This window comes from Nicotiana attenuata, unplaced genomic scaffold (assembly GCF_001879085.1).
Source record: "Nicotiana attenuata strain UT unplaced genomic scaffold, NIATTr2, whole genome shotgun sequence".
Taxonomy (NCBI): Eukaryota; Viridiplantae; Streptophyta; class Magnoliopsida; order Solanales; family Solanaceae; genus Nicotiana; species Nicotiana attenuata.
In genome coordinates this window covers 37,248-62,120 of record NW_017670484.1, presented here as the reverse complement: position 1 = coordinate 62,120, position 24,873 = coordinate 37,248, and the positions used below count along the sequence as shown (strand labels likewise).

The following is a 24,873-nucleotide window of genomic DNA, read 5'->3' as shown; positions in this document are numbered from 1 at the left end:
CTTGGATTGTCACACCAAGACCGTGACCTTGGCTTTACCAGATTTGCCCCGTTTGGAGTGGCGAGGGACCCCAGGTCATGCCACTCGCAGTGTTATCTAATAAGTGAAGGCTCGACTCATGGTCGAGAAGGGGTGTTTAGCTTATCTGGCGTATGTTCGCGATTCCAGCGCAGAGGTCCCTTCTATTGATTATGTTCCTATTGTTCGGGAGTTCCCCGAGGTTTTCCCTTCAGACCTGCCGGGTATGCGACCGACAGGGATATCGATTTTTGTATTGATCTGGCTCCGGGCACACAACCCATTTCTATCCCGCCGTATCGCATGGCCCCGCCAGAGTTGAAAGAGTTAAAGGATCAGTTGCAGGATTTGCTTGAGAAGGGTTTCATCAGACCCAGCGTTTCGCCTTGGGGTATGCCAGTGTTATTTGTGAAGAAAAAGGATGGTTCGATGAGGATGTGCATTGATTACCGGCAATTGAACAAAGTGACGATAAAGAACAAGTATCCACTGCCGAGGATTGATGATTTGTTCGACCAGCTTCAGGGTGCAAAGGTGTTTTCAAAGATAGACTTGAGATCTGGCTACCATCAGTTGAGGATTAGGGCGTCTGATGCCCCTAAGACAGCTTTCCGCACTGGGTATGGGCATTATGAGTTTTTGGTCATGTCATTTGGGTTGACCAATGCCCCAGCAGCATTCATGGAGTTGATGAACCGAGTGTTCAGGCCATATTTGGACATGTTCGTGATAGTATTTATTGATGATATTTTGGTGTACTCCCGCAGCCAGGAGGAGCACGAGCAGCACCTCAGAGTGGTTATTCAGACTCTGAGGGATAGTCAGTTATATGCCAAGTTCTCCAAGTGTGAGTTCTGGCTAAGTTCAGTAGCATTTCTGGGTCACGTTGTATCAGTAGAGGGTATCCAGGTGGACCCGAAGAAGATAGAGGCAGTCAAGAACTGGCCTCGACCAGCATCAGCCACAGAGATTCGGAGTTTCTTAGGTTTAGCAGGCTACTATCGTCGGTTCGTGGAGGGGTTTTCATCTATCGCAGCCTCGATGACCAGGTTGACCCAGAAGGGTGCCCAATTCAGATGGTCAGATGAGTGTGAGGCGAGCTTTCAGAAGCTCAAGTCAGCTCTGACTACGGCACCGGTATTGGTTTTGCCCACAGGTTCAGGGCCTTATACAGTCTATTGTGATGCTTCCCGTATTGGACTTGGTCCAGTATTGATGTAGGATGGCAGAGTCATAGCCTATGCTTCGAGGCAGCTGAATATCCACGAGAAGAATTATCCGGTTCATGATCTAGAGTTGGCAGCCATTGTTCATGCTCTGAAGATTTGGAGGCATTATCTATATGGCATGACGTGTGAGGTGTACACTGATCACAAGAGTCTTCAGTACTTGTTCAAGCAAAAGGAGTTGAATTTGAGGCAGGGGAGGTGGTTGGAGTTATTGAAAGATTATGATGTTACCATTTTATACCACCCGGGGAGGGCCAATCTGGTGGCCGATGCATTGAGTAGGAAGTCTGCCGGCATGGGTAGTCTTGCTTATATTCCGGCCAGCCAGAGGCCGCTTGCTTTGGATATTCAGGCCTTGGCCAATCGATTTGTGAGGTTGGATATTTCTGAGCCCAGCAGAGTGTTAGCTTGCACGGTTGCTCGTTCTTCATTATTGGAGCGTATCCGTGATCGGCAGTTTGATGATCCCCATTTGTGTGTCCTGAGAGATACGGTGCAGCGTGGAGGTGCCAAGAAGGTGACCTTAGATGATGATGGTGTCTTGAGACTGCAGGGGCGAGTTTGTGTGCCCAATGTTAATGGGATCCGAGAGTTGATCTTAGCGGAGGCCCACAGTTCCCGGTATTCTATTCACCCAGGCGCCGCGAAGATGTATCAGGACTTGCGGCAGCATTATTGGTGGCGTAGGATGAAGAAGGATATTGTTGCATATGTGGCTCGTTGTTTGAACTGTCAGCAGGTTAAGTACGAGCATCAGAGGCCTGGTGGACTGTTTCAGAGGATTGAGCTTCCCGAGTGGAAGTGGGAGAGGGTTACTATGGATTTTGTTACTGGACTCCCGTTGACCCGGAAGAAGTTTGATGCGATTTGGGTCATTGTTGATAGGCTGACCAAGTCAACGCATTTTGTTCCTATTGCAACCACTTATTCATCCGAGAGGTTAGCTGAGATCTACATCAGAGAGATTGTTCGCCTTCATGGGTGCCGGTATCTATCATTTCGGACTGGGGTACGCAGTTTACCTCGCGCTTCTGGAGAGCAGTTCAGCGAGAGTTGGGCACCCAGGTTGAGTTGAGCACAGCATTCCATCCTCAGACGGACGGACAGTCCGAGCGGACTATTCAGATATTGGAGGACATGCTCCGAGCTTGTGTTATTGACTTCGAAGGTTCGTGGGATCAGTTCTTGCCTTTAGCGGAGTTCGCCTACAACAACAGCTACCAGTCCAGCATTCAAATTGCCCCTTATGAGGAGTTGTATGGTAAGCGGTGTCGATCTCCGGTTGGGTGGTTTGAGCCGGGAGAGGCTCGGTTATTGGGTACAGATTTAGTTCAGGAGGCCTTGGATAAGGTCAAGATCATTCAAGATAGGCTTCGTTCGGCTCAGTCGCGGCAAAAGAGTTATGCAGATCGTAAGGTTCGAGATGTAGCTTTCATGGTTGGTGAGCGAGTATTGCTCCGAGTGTCGCCTATGAAGGGCGTAATGAGATTTGGGAAGAAGGGCAAGCTTAGCCCTAGGTTCATTGGCCCATTTGAGATTCTCGACCGTGTGGGAGAGGTGGCTTATAGGCTTGCCTTGCCGCCTAGCTTGTCCGCCGTGCATCCAGTTTTTCATGTGTCCATGCTTCGGAGGTATCACGGCGATCCATCCCACGTGTTAGATTTCAGCACTGTCCAGTCGAACAAGGATCTGTCTTATGAGGAGGAGCCGGTGGCTATTCTAGACCGGCAGGTTCGACAGTTGAGATCAAAGAGTTTTCCTTCAGTACGAGTTCAGTGGAGAGGTCAGCCCCCTGAGGCATCGACCTGGGAGTCCGAGTCCGATACGCGGAGCCGTTATCCTCATCTATTTCCCGACTCAGGTACTTCTTTCTTTTGTCCGTTCGAGGACGAACGGTTATTTTAGAGGTGGAGAATGTGACGACCCAAAGGGTCATCACCTATTTTCTCACACATTCTGTGTCTCCGAGGCCTTGAAAACCTCATTTAGGCTTGCCTCGATTTGCGTGCGCAGTCCAGGCGCGTAGCCAGAAAGCTTAAATATAAATTGTGTAAAAATTTATGAATTTTGAAATTAATATGAATAAAGTTGACTTTGGTCAACATTTTGGGTAAACGGACCCGGACCTGTGATTGGACGGTCCCGGAGGGTCCGTAAAAAAATATGAGACTCGGGCATATGCCCGGAGTCGAATTCCGAGATCGAGAGCCCGAGAAATGAATTTTTCTTTGAAATTGTTTTTCAGAAATTAATATGGAAATTTGAAAAGGAAATTGATTAGAATGTGTTGGTATCGGGCGCGTATTTTGGTTCCGGCGCCCGGTACAGGTCTTATATGTGGTTTAAGCGCTTTCTGTGAAATTTGGTTGAAATTGGACGTCATTTGACGTGTTTCGGACCTAAATATCTAAAAATGAAAGTTTATGAAGTTTGATGAAAAAGTGATGATTTTGAGGTTTAATTCATTGATTTTGATGTTATTTTGGCGATTTGATCGCACGGTTAAGTTCGTAGGATGTTGTTGAGTTAGTGTGTGTGATTGGTTAGGAGCCCCGAGGGCTCGGGAGTGTTTTCGGAGGTGTTCGGGGTAGTTTTGGACTTAGGATGATAGCAGATTTTCTGCAATTTTTGCACAGGCATTCCCTTCTTCGCGTTCGCGGCCTTCAGCTCTCGTTCGCGATGCTTCCCAGGTCCCCTTCTTCGCGTTCGCGACACAACTCTCGCGATCGCGTAAGCCAATTTCAGGACCCCCAGAAATTCCTTCTTCGCGTTCGCATTCCACAGTTCGCGAACATGAAACTTCACCAATTTACTCATCGCGTTCGCGTGGCTCTTCACGCGTTCTCGTATAAAAATTTCTAGACCCCCCCCCAGTCTTTCTCTTCGCGTTCGCATCATCCTCATCGCGAACGCGATGGTCTGTTGTGTCAACCCTTCGCGAACGCGGCCTTGCTCCAGCGAACGCGAAGGGCATTTTTGCCTAGTTATTTTAAAAGCCTAAAAATAGAACAGTGACGGGATTATTCCAAATTTCACACGAGCTCTTCTTCTCCACAGCCCCTAGGCCACTTGTAGAGCGATTCTTCACCAAATATTCTTGGGTAAGTATTATCTAACTCGTTTTCTTCATTTTCTATCATCATCCATTGAAATCCTAGGAAAACATGTAATCTAGGGTTGAAATTGGGGGAAATGGGTAGAGTTAGGGCTTTTCGATTTTCTTCGATTTAGACCTCGTTTTGGGGTCGAATTTGAAAATAAATTGTATATTCGGGCTCGTGGGGGAATGGGTGATATGAAATTGGTTCGAACCTCGGGTTTTGACCAAGCGGGCCCGGGGTCGATTTTTGGAATTTTGGGAAGAAGGCTTAGAAAACTATATTTAGGCATTGGGTTTGATTTGTTTAGCTTATATTAATGTTGTAAAGTCGTTATTTCATAGATTTGATTGAGTTGGAGCCGAATTCGAGAGGGAAAGCGGTCGTTGTGGATTGATTTAGCCGTGGAAGTTGAGGTAAGTGTTTGGTCTAACTTTGGCTTGAGGGAATAGGAGTAGAGTCTTACTTGCTAATTGCTATTTGTCGAGTACGGTGTATAGGCATGGTGACGAGTATCTATACACTGGTGTCTAGCATGACCGTGTGTCCTTATATTGAGATTATCCTGAACTTGTTGTGATTCTCCCATGCTTATTTGATGATTTCTATATACTGTAAAGAGCATGAGACAGAGATTATGATTATTAGACTCCGTGGAGCATTGGCTTGAGTTGTGTTGCGAATTGTGAAGGTATATGATATGAAATGATTCTTTGGAGCTATGGCTCAAATGATAAAGTGAGTTATAGAGTAAGAAATGAAAGCAAAAGAAAGAGATATTGGTTATTCCCTTGCCGGGACGTTTTATTGATATGATGATTTTCTCCCTTGCCGGGATATTGAGTTATTGACTTTTCTCCCTTGCCGGGATTTAGTGTGTTATTGTGTTCCCTTGCCGGGATTTCTTTCACTAATTGTTTACTCCCTTGCCCCTTATTTTCGACTGTTGCCTGGGTGAGGATTAATAATATAAATATATGGATCGGGTTGCGCGCCGCAACAATGATAAATGATATATATGTGGATCGGGTTGCACGCCGCAACAATACTAAATGATATGGATCGGGTTGCACGCCGCAACAGTGATGATTATGGATCGGGTTGCACGCCGCAACAGTGATGATTATGGATCGGGTTGCACGCCGCAACAGTGATGATTGAGGATCGGGTTGCGCGCCGCAACAAGTTATAGCTTAAGTGTGTTTATTCCGGATTTAAGTTTCTGTTGGCTGTTATAACCTTAGAATTTAGACTCCTTGTTTATAACTGTTGCCTCCCCACAGCATGCTCCCCCTCCCTTATAAACTGCTTATTTCCTGTTTATTTTTCTGCAATATATTTCGTAACTGCACAGGTTTATCTGGTAGTCTGGTCTAGCCTCGTCACTACTTCGCCGAGGTTAGGCTAGGCACTTACCAGCACATGGGGTCGGTTGTGCTGATGCTACACTCTCTGCATCTTTTTGCACAGATCACAGCACCGGAGCAGCAGCTTTTGGACAGCAGTAGAGGATTCGGGAGCTGACTTCAGTCCAGGGACATTCGAGGTAGCCTTGCTGACGTCCGCAGGCCCGGAGTCCCTTTCTATTTTATTCAGTTTGTTATCATTTGTACCGAAGCAGACAGTTTTATGTTTCATTCGAACCTTGTATTTAGTATTCTCTAGACGTTTGTGAGTATTGTGACACCGGTCTTGGGTAGAGGATTTTGTTAAACTTCCGCATTTCTTTCAGTGAAATATATTTGAGACTTCCGCTTTATTATTAAATGCTTCATTGTTTCTAATATTGACGATGTTCGCTAAAAGAGGTAATTGATAATTGGCTTGCCTAGCTCCGACTAGTAGGCGCCATCACGACTCCCGAGGGTGGGAAATCCGGGTCGTGACATTCAACCTCTGCTTTCCTATACTAATCAGGTACGGCTAGATCTATCCCATATCTATTACTCTTTGACTATGAAGTAATAATAATGGAGCACCCCGTCCACTTGGCGGATGGAGTGTACGTTATCCTGACTTTTCTCTTTGCTGGGGCCTAGATCGATATGGTTAATTTTCTTGCAAGATTTCTAGCTTGAACTAAGGTTTTCCCACCTGCATAAACCTGTCATGTTCAGAGTATATAAAAAGCCAACCAATCCCCATAATTAAACAGAACAAGCTTAACTATAACCGAAGGCCAAAATATCCCTCTAGAGAAAGCACAGAAACGATAACCATGAATGTGAAAATTGAGAGCTCAAAAATCATCAAGCCCTTCTATGAAGGAACCTCACCTTCAATCACAACTCACATTCCCTTCAATGTCTTTGACAATCTTACCTATGATGCTTTGATTGCTTTGATTTTTGCCTATCGCCCACCCACCCCACCTAGTTCCACCATTGAAATGGGACTTAGAAAAACTTTAGCAGTTTATAGGGAATGGGCTGGGAGAATAGGCAAAGATGAAAATGACCAGAATCGTGCGATTTTTCTCGATGATGAGGGTGTTCGATTCATCGAAGCATCAGTTGATGCCACGTTGGATGAATTATTGCACTTAAGCCTTCTCCTTCTTTGCTTGGTTTACATCCTAGTATGAAGGATGTAGTTGAACCAATCCAATTTCAAGTCACAAGGTTCACTTGTGGCTCGTGGTGGTCGGGTTCGCCGGCCACCACATGATAGCCGATGGCCACGCGGCTAGCAACTTTTTAGTTGCGTGGGGCCAAGCTTGTCGTGGTGTAAAAATCAATCCACTCCCTTTGCACGATCGTGCTATTTTCCACCCTCGGACCCTCCCCTTTCTGAATTTAACCACATGGGGCCGAGTTCATGTCCAAATTAGTAAACAAGAAGGAATTCATCAAACTAGAGAATTCGAAAAAAAACATAATTGTTCACAAAGTGCATTTCACATTGGAGTTCCTACGCAAACTCAAGGCAAATGCTTCTTTCATGAATGGGAAAACCAAGACTTATACCACGTTCGAAAGTCTTGTTGCCCATTTATGGAGGGTCATAACTAAATCACGGGAACTAGACAGGTCACAAAATACCCAAATAAGAATCTCAGTGGATGGTCGCAGAAGAGTTATACCAAAAGTGCCAGATGAATATTTTGGTAACTTAGTTCTTTGGGCTTTTCCAACTTCAAAAGTGAGAGACCTTTTGGATGAGCCACTTCACTATGTTACAAAGGTAGATGATAAGTATTTCGAGTCATTTATGGACTTTGCAAATCACAAAGTCAAAGAAGATCTTATCCCTACTTTATACATGAACAAAGAATCACATTGGCCAAATTTGGAAGTTGCTAGTTGGTTAAGGTTTCCTTTCTATGACTTGGATTTTGGAAATGGTCGCCCTTTTGTTTTTATGCTTTCATATTACCCAATAGAAGGTATGACACTTCTTGTGGCATCCTTCATTGGAGATGGAAGCATTGATGCTTTCATTCCTTTATACCAAGATAGTTGGCAACCTTTGAGAAAGTTTGCTATTCTCTTGATCTGAAAGCAAAATAAAAAGAGCTATGAAGTTATGGGATACAAAGGAAATAAGTTGTATAATGTTGTTTGACCGTTTGTAGCTTATTAGCTAGCACTTCGGTTTTAATCTTTTATCCTAAAGTTTTTGATTTGCTTATTGTCATGTTGATGGTCCATAAATCTTGGAGAAGAAATTATTGTGTAAGTTGGCTTTTTCTGATTATAAGTGATTGAAGAATAAAAGGCTATTTTTCTATATTTTAGCTGGATCCAACTCCCCTTCATTTTCTAGTCTCTCCATTTCTTCAGATTCCTATTTGGATTGGAGACACTTGTCATGGTTAAAAATTAGTGGACGAGATTTAATTGAATAATAAACCTCTCGCCATGATTAAAGTATTTAAATCCTACTTTTATCCATTCTCAAATAATATCTTTTGCATTCTAGAATTATGGCTACACATTATCTAACATTCCTTCTCTCTTTCTTGTAATAGTTTTCTTTCCATGAGTTAATTTTTTCAACTTTCATAAAATCTTCCTGCATTCTCATTACAAAATGATAAATATTAGAGGTAAATTCCAACCCTTTGACAATAAAAATTAAAGAACGGTAACCATTTGGAGGCTTCAGTTGAGTTGCCATTTTTCTATTTATTTTGCATCTTCAGAACAATGGAAAAAAGATTCAATTTTATTCAAAAAGTTCAGTTAGTAAATTCTACAAACACATTGTATACAAATTTTTTACTTGACAATTGCCATAACAAGAAACGCAAAAACAAGTATCTAATTTCCAAGGAATCGAAATAAATAAATAAGAACCTCGCAAGAATTGGTCAGTTATTTCCAGAAAAATAAAGTTCCACGAACTTGTTATCTTGTTCTCTGTTTTTACCCCTTGTTTTTTTCTGTTGATTTTTGACCTAACAATGACTTTAAAGACCTGATTTCCATGGTAAAAAATTGAAAGATTTTTTTTGGTGCTATGATTTTCGGTGTTGCAAAGAGGGATGAATTATAGGAAGTTCACCGCTAAAAGAAATAAAAGATATTATTTGAGAAAGAATAAAAGAAAGAATTAAATATTTTAATCATGGTTCGGACTTTAATTTATTCAATTAAATCTCATTCATTAAATTTTAACCATGACAAGTATTTTCGGTCCAAATAAAAACTTGAAGAAATGAAGAGACTAGAAAATGAAAAGGAATTGGATCCATTTTAGCTTACCATCTTCCCCCTTCCCCCTCCCCCTACCCCAAATACTTTGCTTTTCTACCATTACTGAACATTGACAAAGCTTGGAACTACCCTACTCTAGCCCTCAACCCCAATCTTTCATATTTGATTTGCACTGTGTAGTGAAAATTTGGAATGCGAAAGTGTATGGGCAAGAGGAGGATTCAGTATTTGGAGGTTCCGAGTGTTATACTGCTTTAAATGTAGAGATTTTGTTGTTTACACGGGCCAAATAGGTTATACATTCGGTCGGCTTGATCAAATTTGTGTTACGATTTGAATTATTGGTTTTTTATTTATATGGGCAAATTAATTGAACAAAAAACTTTAATAATTGTGGGTACCAATTGTGGTGTACTCATACTACGTTTCTGCACATTTTTGTGCAGATCCAAGTACTTCGGACCGGACTGATCGGTAGTGAGGCATTTCATATGCCGGAGACTTCAAGGTATCCCTACATGATCAAACCGCATGCGTCGGAGTTACCCTCCTTGTTTCATTCTACTGTTTATGTATTTCAGATAGTACTATATTTTGAGATATTCTCATGTATTCAGTTAGAGCTCGTGATTATATATTACCTAGATCTGGGGAGTTCTGTTAAGTATTGTCATTGTGGCCTGAATTACTCTTATTTCTGCATTTATATATATAAAAAATTCAGTTTCGTTATATCATGTTTCTACTGTCTTAAATAAATGTTAAGTGTTAGACTTGCCTACTTTTAGAAACTAGGTGACATCACGATTCCTGTGAAGGATTTTGGGTCGTGACATTATATATGTGTATACCTTGAAAATGTTTAAGTTAATCACTTGGTACCCTAAACACTAAAAGCCTTTGGAGGGCACGGATTGAGCAGAATATTGGTGCCTCCATCACGTTAAAATCCTAGATTCGCCTCTGGTGTAGGAGGTACACTAGTGAGTAGTTTAGCAGACTCTTATTTTTTATTATTTACCCGTAAAATAATATAGTTAAATTTATATGTGGTTTATAGACAAGTGAATTAATTCGATCCTAAAATAATAGATGAATTAGATGAAAATATAATATTTAGCCTTGAGATGGAGATAAAATGGCAAAAATCGTAATTCCGAGAGCAAGGCTTTCGGGCACAACAGCAATGATATCAAAGAACAAGAAGATAAAATTATATTAAACTTTGGATAGAGTGTAGCATATGTATGCCTGAAAAGTCGTGTCTTTTACAATGATAATAAAGCTCACTATTTATAGCATCACCTAAGAAACAAGGTCCTAGGATCAAGCCCCTCTTTAATGTTAATTATGAGGGCCATTGAAGAATGTGTAACGGTAGGCAGTGAATATCATATTCCTTGTAACGGGTCGCGTAGTTAATGTTGTAAAATGTTCCTCATTAAATGCTACTGGGTGGCAGACATTTATTTCATCTTTATGAGTATTGTTCTCTCCTGTAACAGATGGGATCGTTGCATTCGGTTTCAACAATCTTCCATCTTCGGCTCCACGTGTCACTTCTTTGTGCGATCATTTAATATGAATATATTTTACTCTATATAGATAGTCCCCCTGCTTTCCGGTGGCATAAATTTGTGTCACCGGGAAGTTGGTAGAAACATCTCCTTTGGCGGAAAATTCACTGACCTCCTCTGAAAAGTTTCTGACGGTTGATTAGACGCACGTCACTCCGCATTTAATGCCCCGAGCATGCGTCATCCCACGATTTAGCATCACTTTTGCTGGTTATCGAGGTAATTATGGCCACGAGTTTAGCCTTCTATACCTTTACTTATACGCATCAACCTCCTTCATTCACACTTCATGATACTCTAAATTCTCTCAACTCATACTTTGTCTTTAACCTTCTTATTTGAGAGAAAAAACCCTTCTTCTAATTAAAAATGACCTCTTCTTCCAGAAACCTTAGTTTTACAAAGAACAAAGTTAAAGCTGATGATACTGCTCCCCCTACGGTGAGTACCATCATCCCAAAGAATCTGATCACCACCAAAGATTTTGAAGAGAAGTATCCTTCTACTCACCCTCGTAAGTGGGTTGTTAGTGTATACACTTCTTCTATCTGTCCTTCCAGTATCCCTGTTGTGAAGGAAGACAGTCATTGTCAAGATTTGGACATTATTGCTCCCGACCTGGCGGAGCGGATAACTTTACCCAATAAGGGTTTTACATATTTTTACACGTATCCCTTCACTTTGGGAGTGTTTTCTTTGAGTTGAGAGCTTGACTCCATCATTATTGAGTTCTGCCTCCACTATCAAGTGTGCTTGGCACAGGTAATTCTTTCTGTGTGGAGGACAATCGCTTGTCTTCGGTGCCTGTGCCAGGAAACGGGAGGAGCTATCTCTAGCTCGAGTGATGAACCTCTATTCCCCCAAAATCATCCGCGGGGGAAGGATAAATTTCAGCAAGCATGGCCACCATGCACTGCTATATAGCATGGATGATGACAATGACTGTGGGTGGATGGAATGGTTCGTTTAAGTCGCCACCAGTGAAATCACCCCGGCCATAGCTCCATCCTTTCTGGAATTATGGAACCGCACTCGTAAGTCTATCGCTTGTTTCTTCTTCTGTTAAAGATTATTCCATATTATTATTGACCCTTCTCCTTTTACCTATTTCAGCGACTTAGTGGGTTCCACCTAGGGTTGAGGTCTTGGACCAATGGGTCCAGAAAATTGTGGACGTTACGATGCTCGAAACCCGAACGTGGAAGGAACTATCCCTGAGATATGGCTGGAAGGCCAAAAACCATGGTAAGTCGAACTCATCTTGTTTTTACCTTTTCATATAAGGAAGTTGTTTGACTCTTTTCTCCTATTGAATTCAGGTATACCCCAGGGCTCAATTGTCGTCCCTGGGGAGGACGTTTTGGCTAATCATGTTGATGTGGCGAGGCTTCTGTAGGAGGCTTTTACACAAACAAGTATCTCCGAGCCTGCTTCTGGTGCAAGTGCTGCTTCTTGGAGTCCTCGGCCGGAGAACAAGCAACCAAAAAGAAGACGTTCCTCCGCAGCCGTGGGAAAGAATAAGAGGGTCAAGAATGCCGCTCCTGAGTTTTCTCCGAAAGTTGTGGTAACGAGCCCTCTGCCTGGGCCTTCCATAGACACTGTGATGATTGACGATGATGGGGAATCAAGCTAGGAGAGGGCTTCTCTACATAGAAGACGACGATCTTCCTCAACTCAACAGACTGCTCAATCTATTGAGTTAGTTACACCAACCGAGTACGATGCCTCGGTGCTCTGGGGAGTTTGAGATGGTGGAAAATGTCAACTCCCATTTCCGGATCTCAGTCGATGCGCCCGGTATCATGAGTCTGAGTATTGGGCCCCTGCCATCTTCGGTTGACGAGCAACCAACACCCAGTACTATGCTTTCTGCAGCCGCTTCTCATCCTTCTACGCCATCAGCTTCATCTCCTTATTCACCAAATCTTCCAGCAACTACTACATCATCTCCAGCGGTCGCATCTATCAGAGAAGAGAATGTTCCTCTCCCCCAATCCTCAATTCATGGGAACATAGGGCAAAATTACGTCGCGCCCTCAGAAGACCCACAAAGGAGGAGGAGCGTTACTCTCTCGATTTCTACCGGATGCAATTTGTTTTCCCGGCCGGTGGAACTTGCTAACTATCTGAAGCCAAAAAAAAGATTTGAAAAGACGCAAGCTCTCTCGGGAGCTTGCTTGTTGAACAATGCCATGCACAACGCCACAGCGGTATTTTCTTCATTCCTTTAGTTATTTCTTCTATCTTTGATATAGTAGTATTTGAGTTTCCCTTTTTTGTTTCACAGGCCAATTTCCTTGCTTCCGAGGGCCTCCAAAGGTTGATTCGAGATAAGCAGGAACTTACCTCCGAGCGGGATCAAATACTGGTCGAGCGGCTGATAAGTAGGGACTTTGACCGCTTATTTGCTCTCTTTTACTTGCATTTTAGCTCAAAAATGCTTAAAGGTATTCCCGGAAACTAACGAAATGTGCTTACTTGCAGGAATATTGAAAAAAAGTTAAAATCAACTCATAAAGGAGTCAAAAGTGAACAAGAACCAAAACAGGGCAAAAAGGGCAGCAGTGCGGACCGCAAAATTCTAGTGCGGCCGAAGAGGGGAGATTCAGAGAATAGTGTTTGGGCCATCTAAAGGCATGCGGACCGCACAAAAATTGTGCAGCCACAGGAGGTCAAGTGTGGCCGCAGTCATTATTATGCGGTCCGGAAGACTGAAGAATCAGAGAGTTGTTTCAAGTCCAAAAGTAGAGAGTGCGGACCGCATCACTTTTGTGCGGCCGCATAATTAGAAGTGCGGTCGCACCCATTTTTATGCGGACAGCAGAAGCCCTGAAGTTCTAAGCCCAAGTTCCCAAAGTTTGCGGACCGCACGATAATTGTGCGGCCGCAGAAGCCCATTGTGCAGACCGCACCAGAATTATGCGGCCGCACAACCTTCGCAGAGGCATTTTTGTCAGATATTTTCAGCTTAGTATAAATAGAACTTTTTGTCATGTTTAGGTCAAGTTCGATTTTCAGAAGTGCACCTGAGCCGTTTTCTTTACTGTTTTGAGTAATTTTGTACTAGATTAACTTCTATACATTAGATTTTCTTTGTCTAATCAATTATTATGCATTCTATCTTAATTTCTTTTTGTATTTCTTTATTTTTCATGAGTAGCTAAATCTTTAGCTAGGGTTATGGCCCAACCCTAGTGTGGGTACTAAATAGAGCTTGTTTGTGATTGGGTTAGTGATATTTAGCCTTGTTTATGCTTGAATTCTAGAATTAATGGTTGCAAATATTGATTCATGCCTATTTGACTTAGTCTCTACTTAAGAAAGAGAGACTAAATCTAGGAAAACTTGGCTAACAAGGAATTGGGGTGAATTCAAGAAATTGATAGTCCCAATTAAAGGGTCAATCTAGAGATAGTAAGACCCGACTTGAGCATATATCACTTGATTTGTGCAATGCCCATTTGGATATGAGAAAGCCAAATTGGGCAAAATCACTCAAACTACCGAGATGTATAAAGTGGGTAATTGCGTGTGATTGCTATATTACGATCTCGACTAATCAAACTTGCCCTAGAGTTTACAACCCGTTAGGTAACCACCTAGGTGGAAGTCACGGTCCTAGAACTTTTATCATTAGAAAAACAACTAAAATCAAAAACATTGTCTTCTAGTTTATTATTTGCAATCAAAAGCCTTAAGTAGAAATAGAAACAACCATCAAGAATGTGGAAGTGCAAATTGAGACACATTATACACTTACACTAGGTGTATACCTAATCCCATTTCTAACTCCCTAAGGAATCGACCCCGACTCGCGTTGAGTTTTATTATTGCTTCGGCCGCCCGCCTCACTACCTATAATTGTGGTGTGAGTTTGGGCGAGATCAATTTTTGGCACCATTGCCGGGGAGTTAAACGGATTTAGCTATATATCTAGGTTTTTGTGTGCTTTGTCTTATTTTCCTTCCGAGTCACTAACTTTGTTTTTAAAACGCTTTTAGGTACGAAAATGGCTCTCAACGATGAGCCCATCGGCAATTTGCCAGTGGGGGAGGCTGTGGATAATGACCAAGTTGAGGAGGTTCCTCTTGAACCTCAAGCTAATAGACGAGGTCGTCCGCCTCAAGATAATGTTCCCGCCCCTCCCCCACCTCCACCAAGAGCGGCAGATTACCGACAGTTACCGAACGAGGGTTATGCAAGTGCTAGAGTCTCGTCCCGCATTAGGGCGGGCAACTTCCAAATCACCAACGTGATGCTTACACTACTTGAGCAATGGGGATTCTTCACCGGGGCTCCAAATCAAAATGCCTACAAAGGGTTGGTCGATACTTGTTGGGGGAGAACTTCATGAACACGCCATATGCCAAAACTTGTGAAATTCTTGATGAGATGGCGGATACCTCTTCGGCAAGGCAAAGTAGAGCCAATGTTCTGCAAGGTGACCCTAATGTTATTCACCTGCACAAGGAGCTACATGATCATGGGCAAGCTATTGCCGAGTTGACAACTACCATGAACCAATTGGCCAAAGCTCAGCTTCAACAAGTTCAAGGGCCGAAACAAGTGCATGCAATGGAAGGTGTAAATATGATGGTAAACAAAAGACGGAAACAAGGTCAACAAATTCAAAACCGACCATAACAATTTATGCAATATGATAGTGGTTATGATCAAGGTGATTCGTTCAATGAGCAAGAAGAAGAAGTTCAATATGTCAACAATTATCAAGGTCAAAGAAACAATGCTCAAGGACAAAATAAACAATAATGGAGGTCCCAAGGGAACCAAGGTAATTGGAACAACCAAAACCACCAAGGCAATTGGAGTGGTGGCAATCCTAATCAAGGCAATTAGAACAATCAAGGAAATCAAGGAAATTGGAGTAACCAAGGCAATTGGGGTGGAAATAACCAAGGAGGGTGGAACAACAACAACAACAACGGGGGTCGGGTTTTCAAAGGCCCCCGATATTCCAACAACCAAGCAATCCACCTCCATATCCTTCTCAAGGTCCGAGCTCTTCTAACATTGAGATGGGTAGATGAGAACGTGTTTAAACAGACGATGGAGAAGAAAGCCAACTCCAATGCTCAATTAGCCTCTCATAACACGTCTATCCGCAATTTGGAGGTTCAATTAGGCCAAATCACGCAAGCTTTGAACACTCATCCTAAGGGAGCTTACCTAGTGATACGGTGGTAAACCCGAAGGGTGGGAATAATACGGAATATGCTATGGTCGTGGCTACTAGAAGTGGAAAAGGTGGAGATGCAACCACCTCAAATCAAAGAAGGATTGTGGATGAAGATGTTGTGGTTCACGAAGATAAAATCCCAAGCAATGTGGTTCAAGCTAATGCAGAAGTGAGAATTGATATTGATGAAAGTGTGGAGGAGACGCAAGAAGAAGTGAACCCATCTAGGGAACACGTGATTGACATGCCGGAACCGGTAGTGCCAAAGGCTAAGGCATTAATGCCAAGGCCTCCTCCTCCATACCCTCCATACTGAAAAGAGGTCGTCTTGACTAGATATTGATCATGGTCAAACTCCAAATTTCTTAACTTAACTAGTCTCTCAACCAATGATCCAAAATACACCCGAACCCCTTAGGACCCCGTCAAATCATACCAACAAGTCCCAAAATATAACACGGACCTACTCGAGGCGTCTAATCTCACATAGCAACATCCAAACCATGAATTGCACCTCAAATCAAACTTTATGAACTTTTAAACTTTCAACTTCCAAAACTCGTGGCGTACCATATCAAATCAACTCGGAGTGATCTCAAATTTTGCACACAAGTTTTAAATGACATAAAGAACCTATTCCAACTTCTGGAATCACAATCCGAATCCGATAACATCGAAGTCAACTCCCGGTCAAACTTATGAACATTCCAAACCTTCAAATTTCCAACTTTCGCCAAATAGTGTCAAAACCTTCTAGAAATGTCCAAATGAAATTTCGAGCATACACGCAAGTCCAAAATCTCCATCTGGACCTACCAGAACCATCAAAACTCCGATCCGAGTCCAAATACACAAAAGACAAATTCGATCTACTCTTCCAACTTAAAGCTTCTAACATGAGATTCATTCCTCCAAATCCATTCCGAGGCACCTGAAAGCCAAAACCGATGATTCGCACAAATCATAATACATCATATGAAGCTACTCAAGACTTCAAACATCTGAGCGGAATGCAAATGCTCACTGGTGAGGCATTGTATCGAGAAGGGAGAAAAGAAGTAATATAGCGACGAAGTTGTTGGTGTATAACAACACCAACTCTCCTATATCAAGAACTTCAAATAATTGAAAGAGAACACCCTTGCAACCCAAGGGGCTGGATGTAGGATTCACATTGAATCTGAACCAGTATAAAAATCCTGGTGCCTTTAGTTCCTTCATCTTTACTTCTGCTTTTATTCAGAGTCTGTTTTATTTTCAGTTGACTTATTGGTAAACTAGTCAACTACTCAGGATACAAAAATAAAAATCGGTAATCCTCGCCCCCCCCCCCCCCCCCCACTTTCAATTATCACTAAAATTAAAGGCGATACAAGTCGCAAAAGTATAACTGGGAATTTTCGATCAGTTGGTGTGCAAGGCGTATCTGATTGACAAGTTTAACATCAAGAAGCAAGCAAATCACCCCTCAAAGTTCATTCAATCAAACAAAGGACATTTTATATGTATTCAAATCGTTCTACCCACACAGTTTCACCCCAAAATTAGGTATTTAGCAGTGATTCTATTAAGATAAAATTGAAGAAATTTTGAGGAAACCCCCAAAACAAGACTGCAGTAATATAGAAAGCACTAACCAGAATGTATTAATGGCAAGATTGGTTAATATTCTTCAGGCTGCACCAATACAACGGAGTACATGCTTATGCAACGATTATAACCGTAGCAGTCGACTGTCTATAGCAACGGTTATATTGCGGAAAATGATGGTTGGTGCTGTAGACCTAATTTCTAGTATTGATCTATTGAAGTTGTACAGCGTCACAATCTTATTCAAACTTCCTTGTTACTAGCCTTAGTTACCAGGAAAAAAACCTTTAAATTTCCTTAGCAACCAAAATCCTTGGATGTTCAAAAGCTTCACCTTGACCATCGCATAATAACTACTACAAAACAACCTTGATTAAAAGTAAGTTTGGTTGGTTGTAGCAGCATGCAAAACTGAGAAATTACGTAAACCATGTATCGATTTTTGATAGAAGATAGAGTAATCCGACTCACTCCAAATCATCTCCAGCTCTAGGATTATTGAGCTAAAGCAAAATGGAGTTAGCCTTTTTCTTCACTGGGTTGTACTCAACTCTTCCTCTTAGGATTCCTCACTCCAACGTTCTATCTAATTTACTTTTAAAAAATGACACATTTAAATTTTTAATTTTAATTGTTATCATAAAAGAAAGATGATGTCATATGGTGATTTTATTTTGTCGTCTAACTGAAATTGATATTTAAGTATTAACCATCAACTTGGTTAGCTTTTATTACTATTAAGATGGACTAGAATGAAACAAGACGAATAAGAGCTTAAATGCAACATAAAACAAAATAAAAAAGAAAACGATTACAGAGTAAGGATTAACATCATCAATATACAAAAAGGGAAGACTTAAGGTCACTGAAATGCTAAGAATTAATTGGCTAATATTGATAATATTTTATGAATTGGCTAATATTGGTAGCATTGTTGCTCTAAAAGGACAAACTTGGTAGTTTCCCAATGATTAATGGCCTTACTTAATAGTTCTGATCATAATTATAACTAATGATTGACAGAAATGAAAAAATGCAAAGATCATATTCTTCCCATACTTTATATCCCAAAATATGACTCCGCACATGTCACAACAATAATTACGTCTCCTTCATCTGATTATTGCAAATCACAACCTTTTGGTTGGCTTAAATGAAATAACAGTGTTGCATTGCTTCAAGAGGAAGGGGTGATGGAGTTTACCGCAATTTTCTAGGCCATTTTTCTGCTTGTTTATAATGCTGAAATTTTCTTCCTTCATTAAGCACTTTATGGCTCAAAGCCTTAAATATTGATAAGGTGATGATGGTTCAATTTGATTATTAAGAGGTGTGCACCGCTTTTAATTCAAATGTGCCTAATTTCTCTAATTTGGTACCATTATTGGGGATTGTTTGTCTTTAAAGAATTAACTTCATGATTTATCCTTCCATTAGACAATGCGGAATGTGTTGGGTTTTTTATGTATTTAATTAATATATTAAATACTTAAAAGAGGGTGAATGGGAAATGGAGGAAAATGAAATTTTGAGTAAAATTTTAAGTTTCCCCCCTTAGCAAATGGTCATTGTCCCATATTGGAAGAGGAAGAGGTTTTTTATGGGTATATAAGCAATTGCTCTTCTTCTAGCTCTTAAAGAGTTGAGAAGAAGGCAAGTCTCGCACCGTCGTCGTCGCTCGGCTCGACTCGGCTCCGGATTCGGATTTGATCGATTGATTGATTAACTTTTTTGATCAAATTTATTTGTTAATAGTAAAATATTCTGTTTTGGTAACAGAAAAGTAACTACCCTCTTCAATTTTCCCTCTTTATTGTTGAGTAAATGGCAATTTATGTAATGACATTTATGATGTGGCCGTTTTGCATAAACAGCCATTCTGAAGAGTTGCACCTCTTCAGATTTCAGCCCAACTTTGGCTATAAATACAACACTATTCTGCTCAGAATTTCACTACGATTTTCTGAGTTTCTCCTCCTTCTTCTGCATACTTTTAGCATCAAACAAAGCAAAAGTAAGTGTGATTTGCTACCGAACTTTGTGTTCGCTAAAACACTGGGGTTTGAAGTACCACTACACCAGTGTGTATTTCGTTCTATCCTGGGAGGAAATAATCCATAACCTTGGGTACTAGGAGGGGATTAAATTCCTTAAGGAAACATTGTGAATTCAGTGGGCTCGAATTGGTTTTCTGTCATTTCAGTTTATGTTCATTTCTGTTTATATTCATTTATATTTCCAGAATTATTTCACAAATACACTATACTAACAGAATGCTAATAAAGCGGCTCGCTCTCTTGCTCGGATAGCATTATCATATGCAACTCATGTAATTACGAATTTTTATCCTTCATTTTTAGCTTCTATTCTTTGTTCTAATGCTTCTCATTCAGATAACAGGGATGTTTCCCTCATGTAATTCTATTTTGACTTGGCTATTTACTAAATTAAAAAAATTCTAACAATAACAATAATTATGCCACAGTCCCAAATAAATCGGGTCGCCTATATGAATTTTTATTTCTCCATTAAAGTTCAACTCATGTTATCAACATGTCTAGACATCTGGATCTAATACAAAGAAAATATATTCTCGCTCATCTCATTTGACAAATAAGAAACAATAATTGTTTTAAGTAACAAGATAATTTTTTCCAAGTAATAAATTTCAATACACGATTTATGATTAATACAGTAGTTTGTACAATATACAAGTTTTAGTTACTGTATAGGCCAAAATATACCCTAAGGATATTTAGCGTAATACGATATTAAGGAAAGAGTCGGTCGAGGTCGACCATGAAGCAGCAAGATTCGTGGCCGAAATGTCAACCATGACCAAGGTCGAGCATCGTGTAAAGTACAATAACGGCTAGTGTTCGAAATAGGACATTAAAGAGAATATTCTGGTGAATCTCTGCACTTGTACTATTAGGGTTTTGTTAGGGACATGTCCTGTATAAATAGAAAAAGAGATAATGGAATATGGCATGTAATATTCACTTGATAAGAACACTTTCAAAAGAAGATTCCCTCTCTAGCAAATATACAAGTTTTACTTTTCATCAATATTCTCACTCACATTATTTCATACTTTTTCATTAGATCCGAGAATAGTTCGAACATTCTAGGATTTGTCTGTCACTCATCATTGTCAGTTAGAACAATCATCTACTTCATCCATTATTGGGTGAATTGCTCACCATATTTACTTAAATGTCATTTATTGTCATTTATTGCTAGTTACTCCTCCATTATTGTTCATACCTTTTAGAACATTAAATGTGTGTTATTTTCAATTTCTCACTGACTCTGTCTTACATTACCCGTGTTTTCAAGATCTACATCTAGAGATATTATCATTAACTAAGTTTAACCCTTCAATACATGAAATATAATGGTTCAACCGAAAGTTTATACTTTTTGGTCAAACAGTTACATGATTTTTGTTTCAAATTTTTAGAAAACTGAGATTCAAATTTGCAGCAAAGAGTAGATTCTTTGGCCACGTTTGGCCATGAGTTTTGCCAAAATAAATTTGGGATTTATTTTTAAAACTTATGTTTGGCCATAAATATTGCCCATATTTTGGCCAAATCCCAAAATCAGCTATTGAGCTGATTTTGGGCCAAAATCTCAAAACTTGGGAATTATATACATGTTTTTCCAAAATAAAGTTGGAAAATATGTTTTGAAAACGTATGTCCAAACACATTTTCATCTTCAAACCAAACTTCACCCAAATCAAAATTTTCAAAATAAATTTGGGATTTATGGCCAAACGCTAGCTTTGGTTCTTATACTTCAAATTTATTTTTTACTAATTTTTAGGCGAAAAGGATGTATGTACGAACAGGAAGAGTTTAATAAGTGTCAACTGTAAAATGTAAGACTTCATCTTCAGATAAGAAAATAATTAAATCTCCTCTTCTACTCCTTTCTTTATGAGCTCATTTAGTGCAGTGAGCAGATAGCCAGATACTATGTATAGTTCGATTCTATTCTTTCCATGCATAGGGATCGGACACAATACATATTTTATAGTGAGCTAATTATACTCACTTTATTCCCATTTAATTTCCATGTATACTAAAATAATTGTTCTCAAATACTTATCATTTTATCAATCAATAAATAACTAACTATCTTTTGTCCAAATTTTACGGAATCCCTATCTACCAAATAATTCATCATAAATACTTCCATTAAGTTAGTGAATTTCACTAAAGTGAAACACTTTTACACTCTTGCAGGGCGAACACTTGGAGCGTGGAGAACGTGGCATGGAGCTGAATATTGGATAAACCAAAGATAATGATAGATCTGGCTTTGATATCATAAAGAGAAAACGAATCTTGAACCTAAATTAACATCAAAAGTTAACTCATGAACAAAGAAATTATTCCAGTAATTTCCTCAACCAATGTGAGTCACTCTAATGCCGGACATTTTACTCGTGAGCGGGGGCGGATTTAAGTCATTTTTACGACGTGGACCCATGATTTTTTTACCAAACTAGGTAATTTATGTATATATTTTGTAAATATAATAATATCTACTGGCTCCTATGCTCCAAAAAGGTTTAATTGTGCTCATGGTTGAATACTGAGTTATTTATTCAAAGGAACATGGAACGATTCCCATTTGAGACTTCACTTTTTCAGTAGTTTTGTTGATGGATCTGGTCATGTCCGGATTCGAGGTTCGAACACGATTCTGCTAGTTCAGAAACAAAGGAGAAGGACAGGGGTCGCTAGGTCGGCAAAGCAATAACTAAAAAAATTCCCCAAGTAGGATTCACGTTCTAAAAATCCTAAATCCGCTTCTGCTCACGTGTGGTTTTAGGAAAGCTAATAATCTGAACAAAGTGCATTCCAAGCTATAGGACGTTTACATAGTTTCGCATTCTAGATAGAGCATTAATGTAATTTGTCCTATTTTCTATTAAATACACTATACACGATATCACACATATATGCATTAAAAAAAAACTATGGGCAAATGAGAATTTTAATAAGTGAATAGGTATGGACTCATCACATGAAGCCACCTGTTCTGTCTAAAAAAGTCAATAACAGCTAACAGCCAATCAATAAGTCAATTAATTGCCAATAATTGCGCAAAAATAACTGCCATGAGCCAACCAATCTCTCTCATGAGCTAACATCCAACAAAAACATTGAATATTATAAAATAAAAAAAATAAAAAAAAATAGAAGAATAAGACAACTTGAAAATAATTCCTTTTTTGTTTTTTTGTTTTTCTCAAAGTGCTTAATAAAAACTTCTCAGATAATGAGATAGAAGGAAAAGAAGAGAAACAGAAAGAGGGTTTGCAAAGCAATCTCTCTTCTTTGGATCTCTCAAAATTATATCAATTTTTTTATATCTAATTAGTACAATCTGACCCCTCAAAAAGAAAGAAAAAATAGTTTAGAAAGTACCCTTTTCTTCTAAATTCAGCATTGCCTTCATTATAATTTTCCATACATTTCATTCCTCATCTATCTTTCTTGAAGAATTTTCTCTACATTTTCTTGACATATTAATCATGAGTAGATTTCGTGTAAATTCGTCTCCTGATTTAGTTGCTAATTTACCATCAGAACAATTCTATGATGATTCAGCTTTAGAAGGTAATGATTTCCTTTTTTCTTTCTTTGCTTATGTTTGGTTTCTTGTGTTTTTATTGACCTTTTTAAAAGTATTTATGGGTGATCATAAGATTCAATGATCCTCAATGATAAAGTTGTCTCCGTGTGACCTATAGGTCACGGGTTCGAGCCGTAGAAGCGGCCATTAATACTTGTATTAGAGTAGGTTGTCTACGTCGCACCCCTTGAGGTGCGGTTCTTCCCCGGACCCCAAGCATGAATGTGGAATGCTTTGTGCATCGGGCTGTCCTTTTGCCATAAGATTCAATGAAGAAATAGAGGAAGTAAAGTTTTTGTGTAAACAATGTTCGGACTTTTCTCTTGAATTTTTATGGTATATTTAACTCTATTTTTTCTTGACTTACATGATACACCAGACTTGATGGCCTAATTACATGAATATAGAAGAAAAAATTTACAACTGCAACAATTTCTTTTTATTTTTTACATGTTTTTTGTACTCGACTATTGCAGCATTGTATTTATTGATCAAAGTTTTATGAGATAGTCGTGTTTTTTTATTTTGTTTTTTTGGGATTTTCTGTATTTTCAGGGGTTGCAGCCAACATTAAGTTATTGCTAAAGTTGACTCAAGAGCACAAAAATGCTTGTAACAAAGAGAAGAACGATGGCCGGAGAATGTTGAGGGTGGCAACCATGATGGCCATTCTTGATAATGTTAGGACAAGAATTCAAAAATGTCAATCATTTGGTAACAAGTCATCATCAGAAGCTGAATTAAGTCGATGTAATTCAGAGCTTAAGGTTACTAGTCATGTTCCAATAGACAAGAAGCACCACGAGCCGATGATTGATGAGAAAGAAAAACTACGGAAGCAGCTAAACGCGAGTTTGGTAGCACGAAAGAGCCTCGAGGCCATGTGTTCAAGCTTAGGGAAAGAAAAAGAGATTATGGCATCAGAGCTATCGAAAAAGGTCCACGAGTTGAATGAAATGGAGGACCTCATCAATGATCTAAAAGAACAAAATGAGAGTTTAGTGGAAAGGTTACACGGATGTGCCACCGAGCAAAAAGAAAGGAGGTATAGCAGTGGTGGAGAAACACAAGGAAACATTGCCCTCCAAGAGAGAAATAAGGCACTTTCAGAGCAACTACTAAAGTCATTGGATGGTTATAGATCCATTAAGAGGAAATGGAAGGATGCACAAGCGGAAAACATGGCCATGCATGCAACCATGGAGGAAATGACAGCAAAAGTTGGAGCTGGACTTTCCCGAATCCACAGCTTTAAAGAACGAATTGCCTCAGAAAATGTGCCCTCGACGGATATTCAAGAGGAAATTGTTGAATTAGAGCATATGTTTGAATGCTTTGAAATGCAAGTTGCAAAACATGGTCAAAAGGAAGGGGAATGTGTCAAACCAAAAGCAGAGATTAGTGCTTGCAAGCCTATAGTTCTTGCATAGAAGATATGCTAACTTAAAAACAACACGAACACAAAGGAGAAAAGATGGACTTCAACTTAGTCAGGTTATCTTTAACATGGTCCACAATCAAATGCACTGAAATGGGGAAAAGATAGCCATTCTTCTCTGCTATGGAGTTAACGTAATGAGTCAAGTATATGGTATGTAATAGGAAAATAACTATGTGATGTTGCTTTTTTTCATGTGTAATTTACAGGTAACCTATTCTGTCTTTCAGTTTTATATTAGTGCTAATGACATCAATAATCCGACCTCATTGTCATAACTTGCATTATAACTCATCTTACAAGACCTTGAAGTGCTGTTATGGAATTATAATGAAGAGGGAGTCCACCTTTTAAAGGACTAGGGGGTCAGGGAGACAGCATGATAGATTCTGCAATTTTAAGTTCCTCTTATCCGC

General features: G+C 39.9%; 1 protein-coding gene and 1 pseudogene across 1 annotated transcript; both read left to right on the top strand.

Annotated features, from left to right (window-relative positions):
* Nucleotides 1-6,563: 6,563 nt before the first annotated feature.
* On the top strand, nucleotides 6,564-7,854 carry LOC109240084 (annotated as a pseudogene).
* Nucleotides 7,855-22,639: 14,785 nt separating this feature from the next.
* LOC109240086 lies at nucleotides 22,640-24,759 on the top strand. Its single transcript, XM_019406707.1, has 2 exons — nucleotides 22,640-23,003; nucleotides 23,575-24,759. The coding sequence occupies exons 1-2, from the start codon at nucleotides 22,919-22,921 to the stop codon at nucleotides 24,447-24,449; spliced, it is 960 nt and encodes a 319-aa protein (XP_019262252.1). The 5' UTR covers nucleotides 22,640-22,918; the 3' UTR covers nucleotides 24,450-24,759.
* Nucleotides 24,760-24,873: the final 114 nt, after the last annotated feature.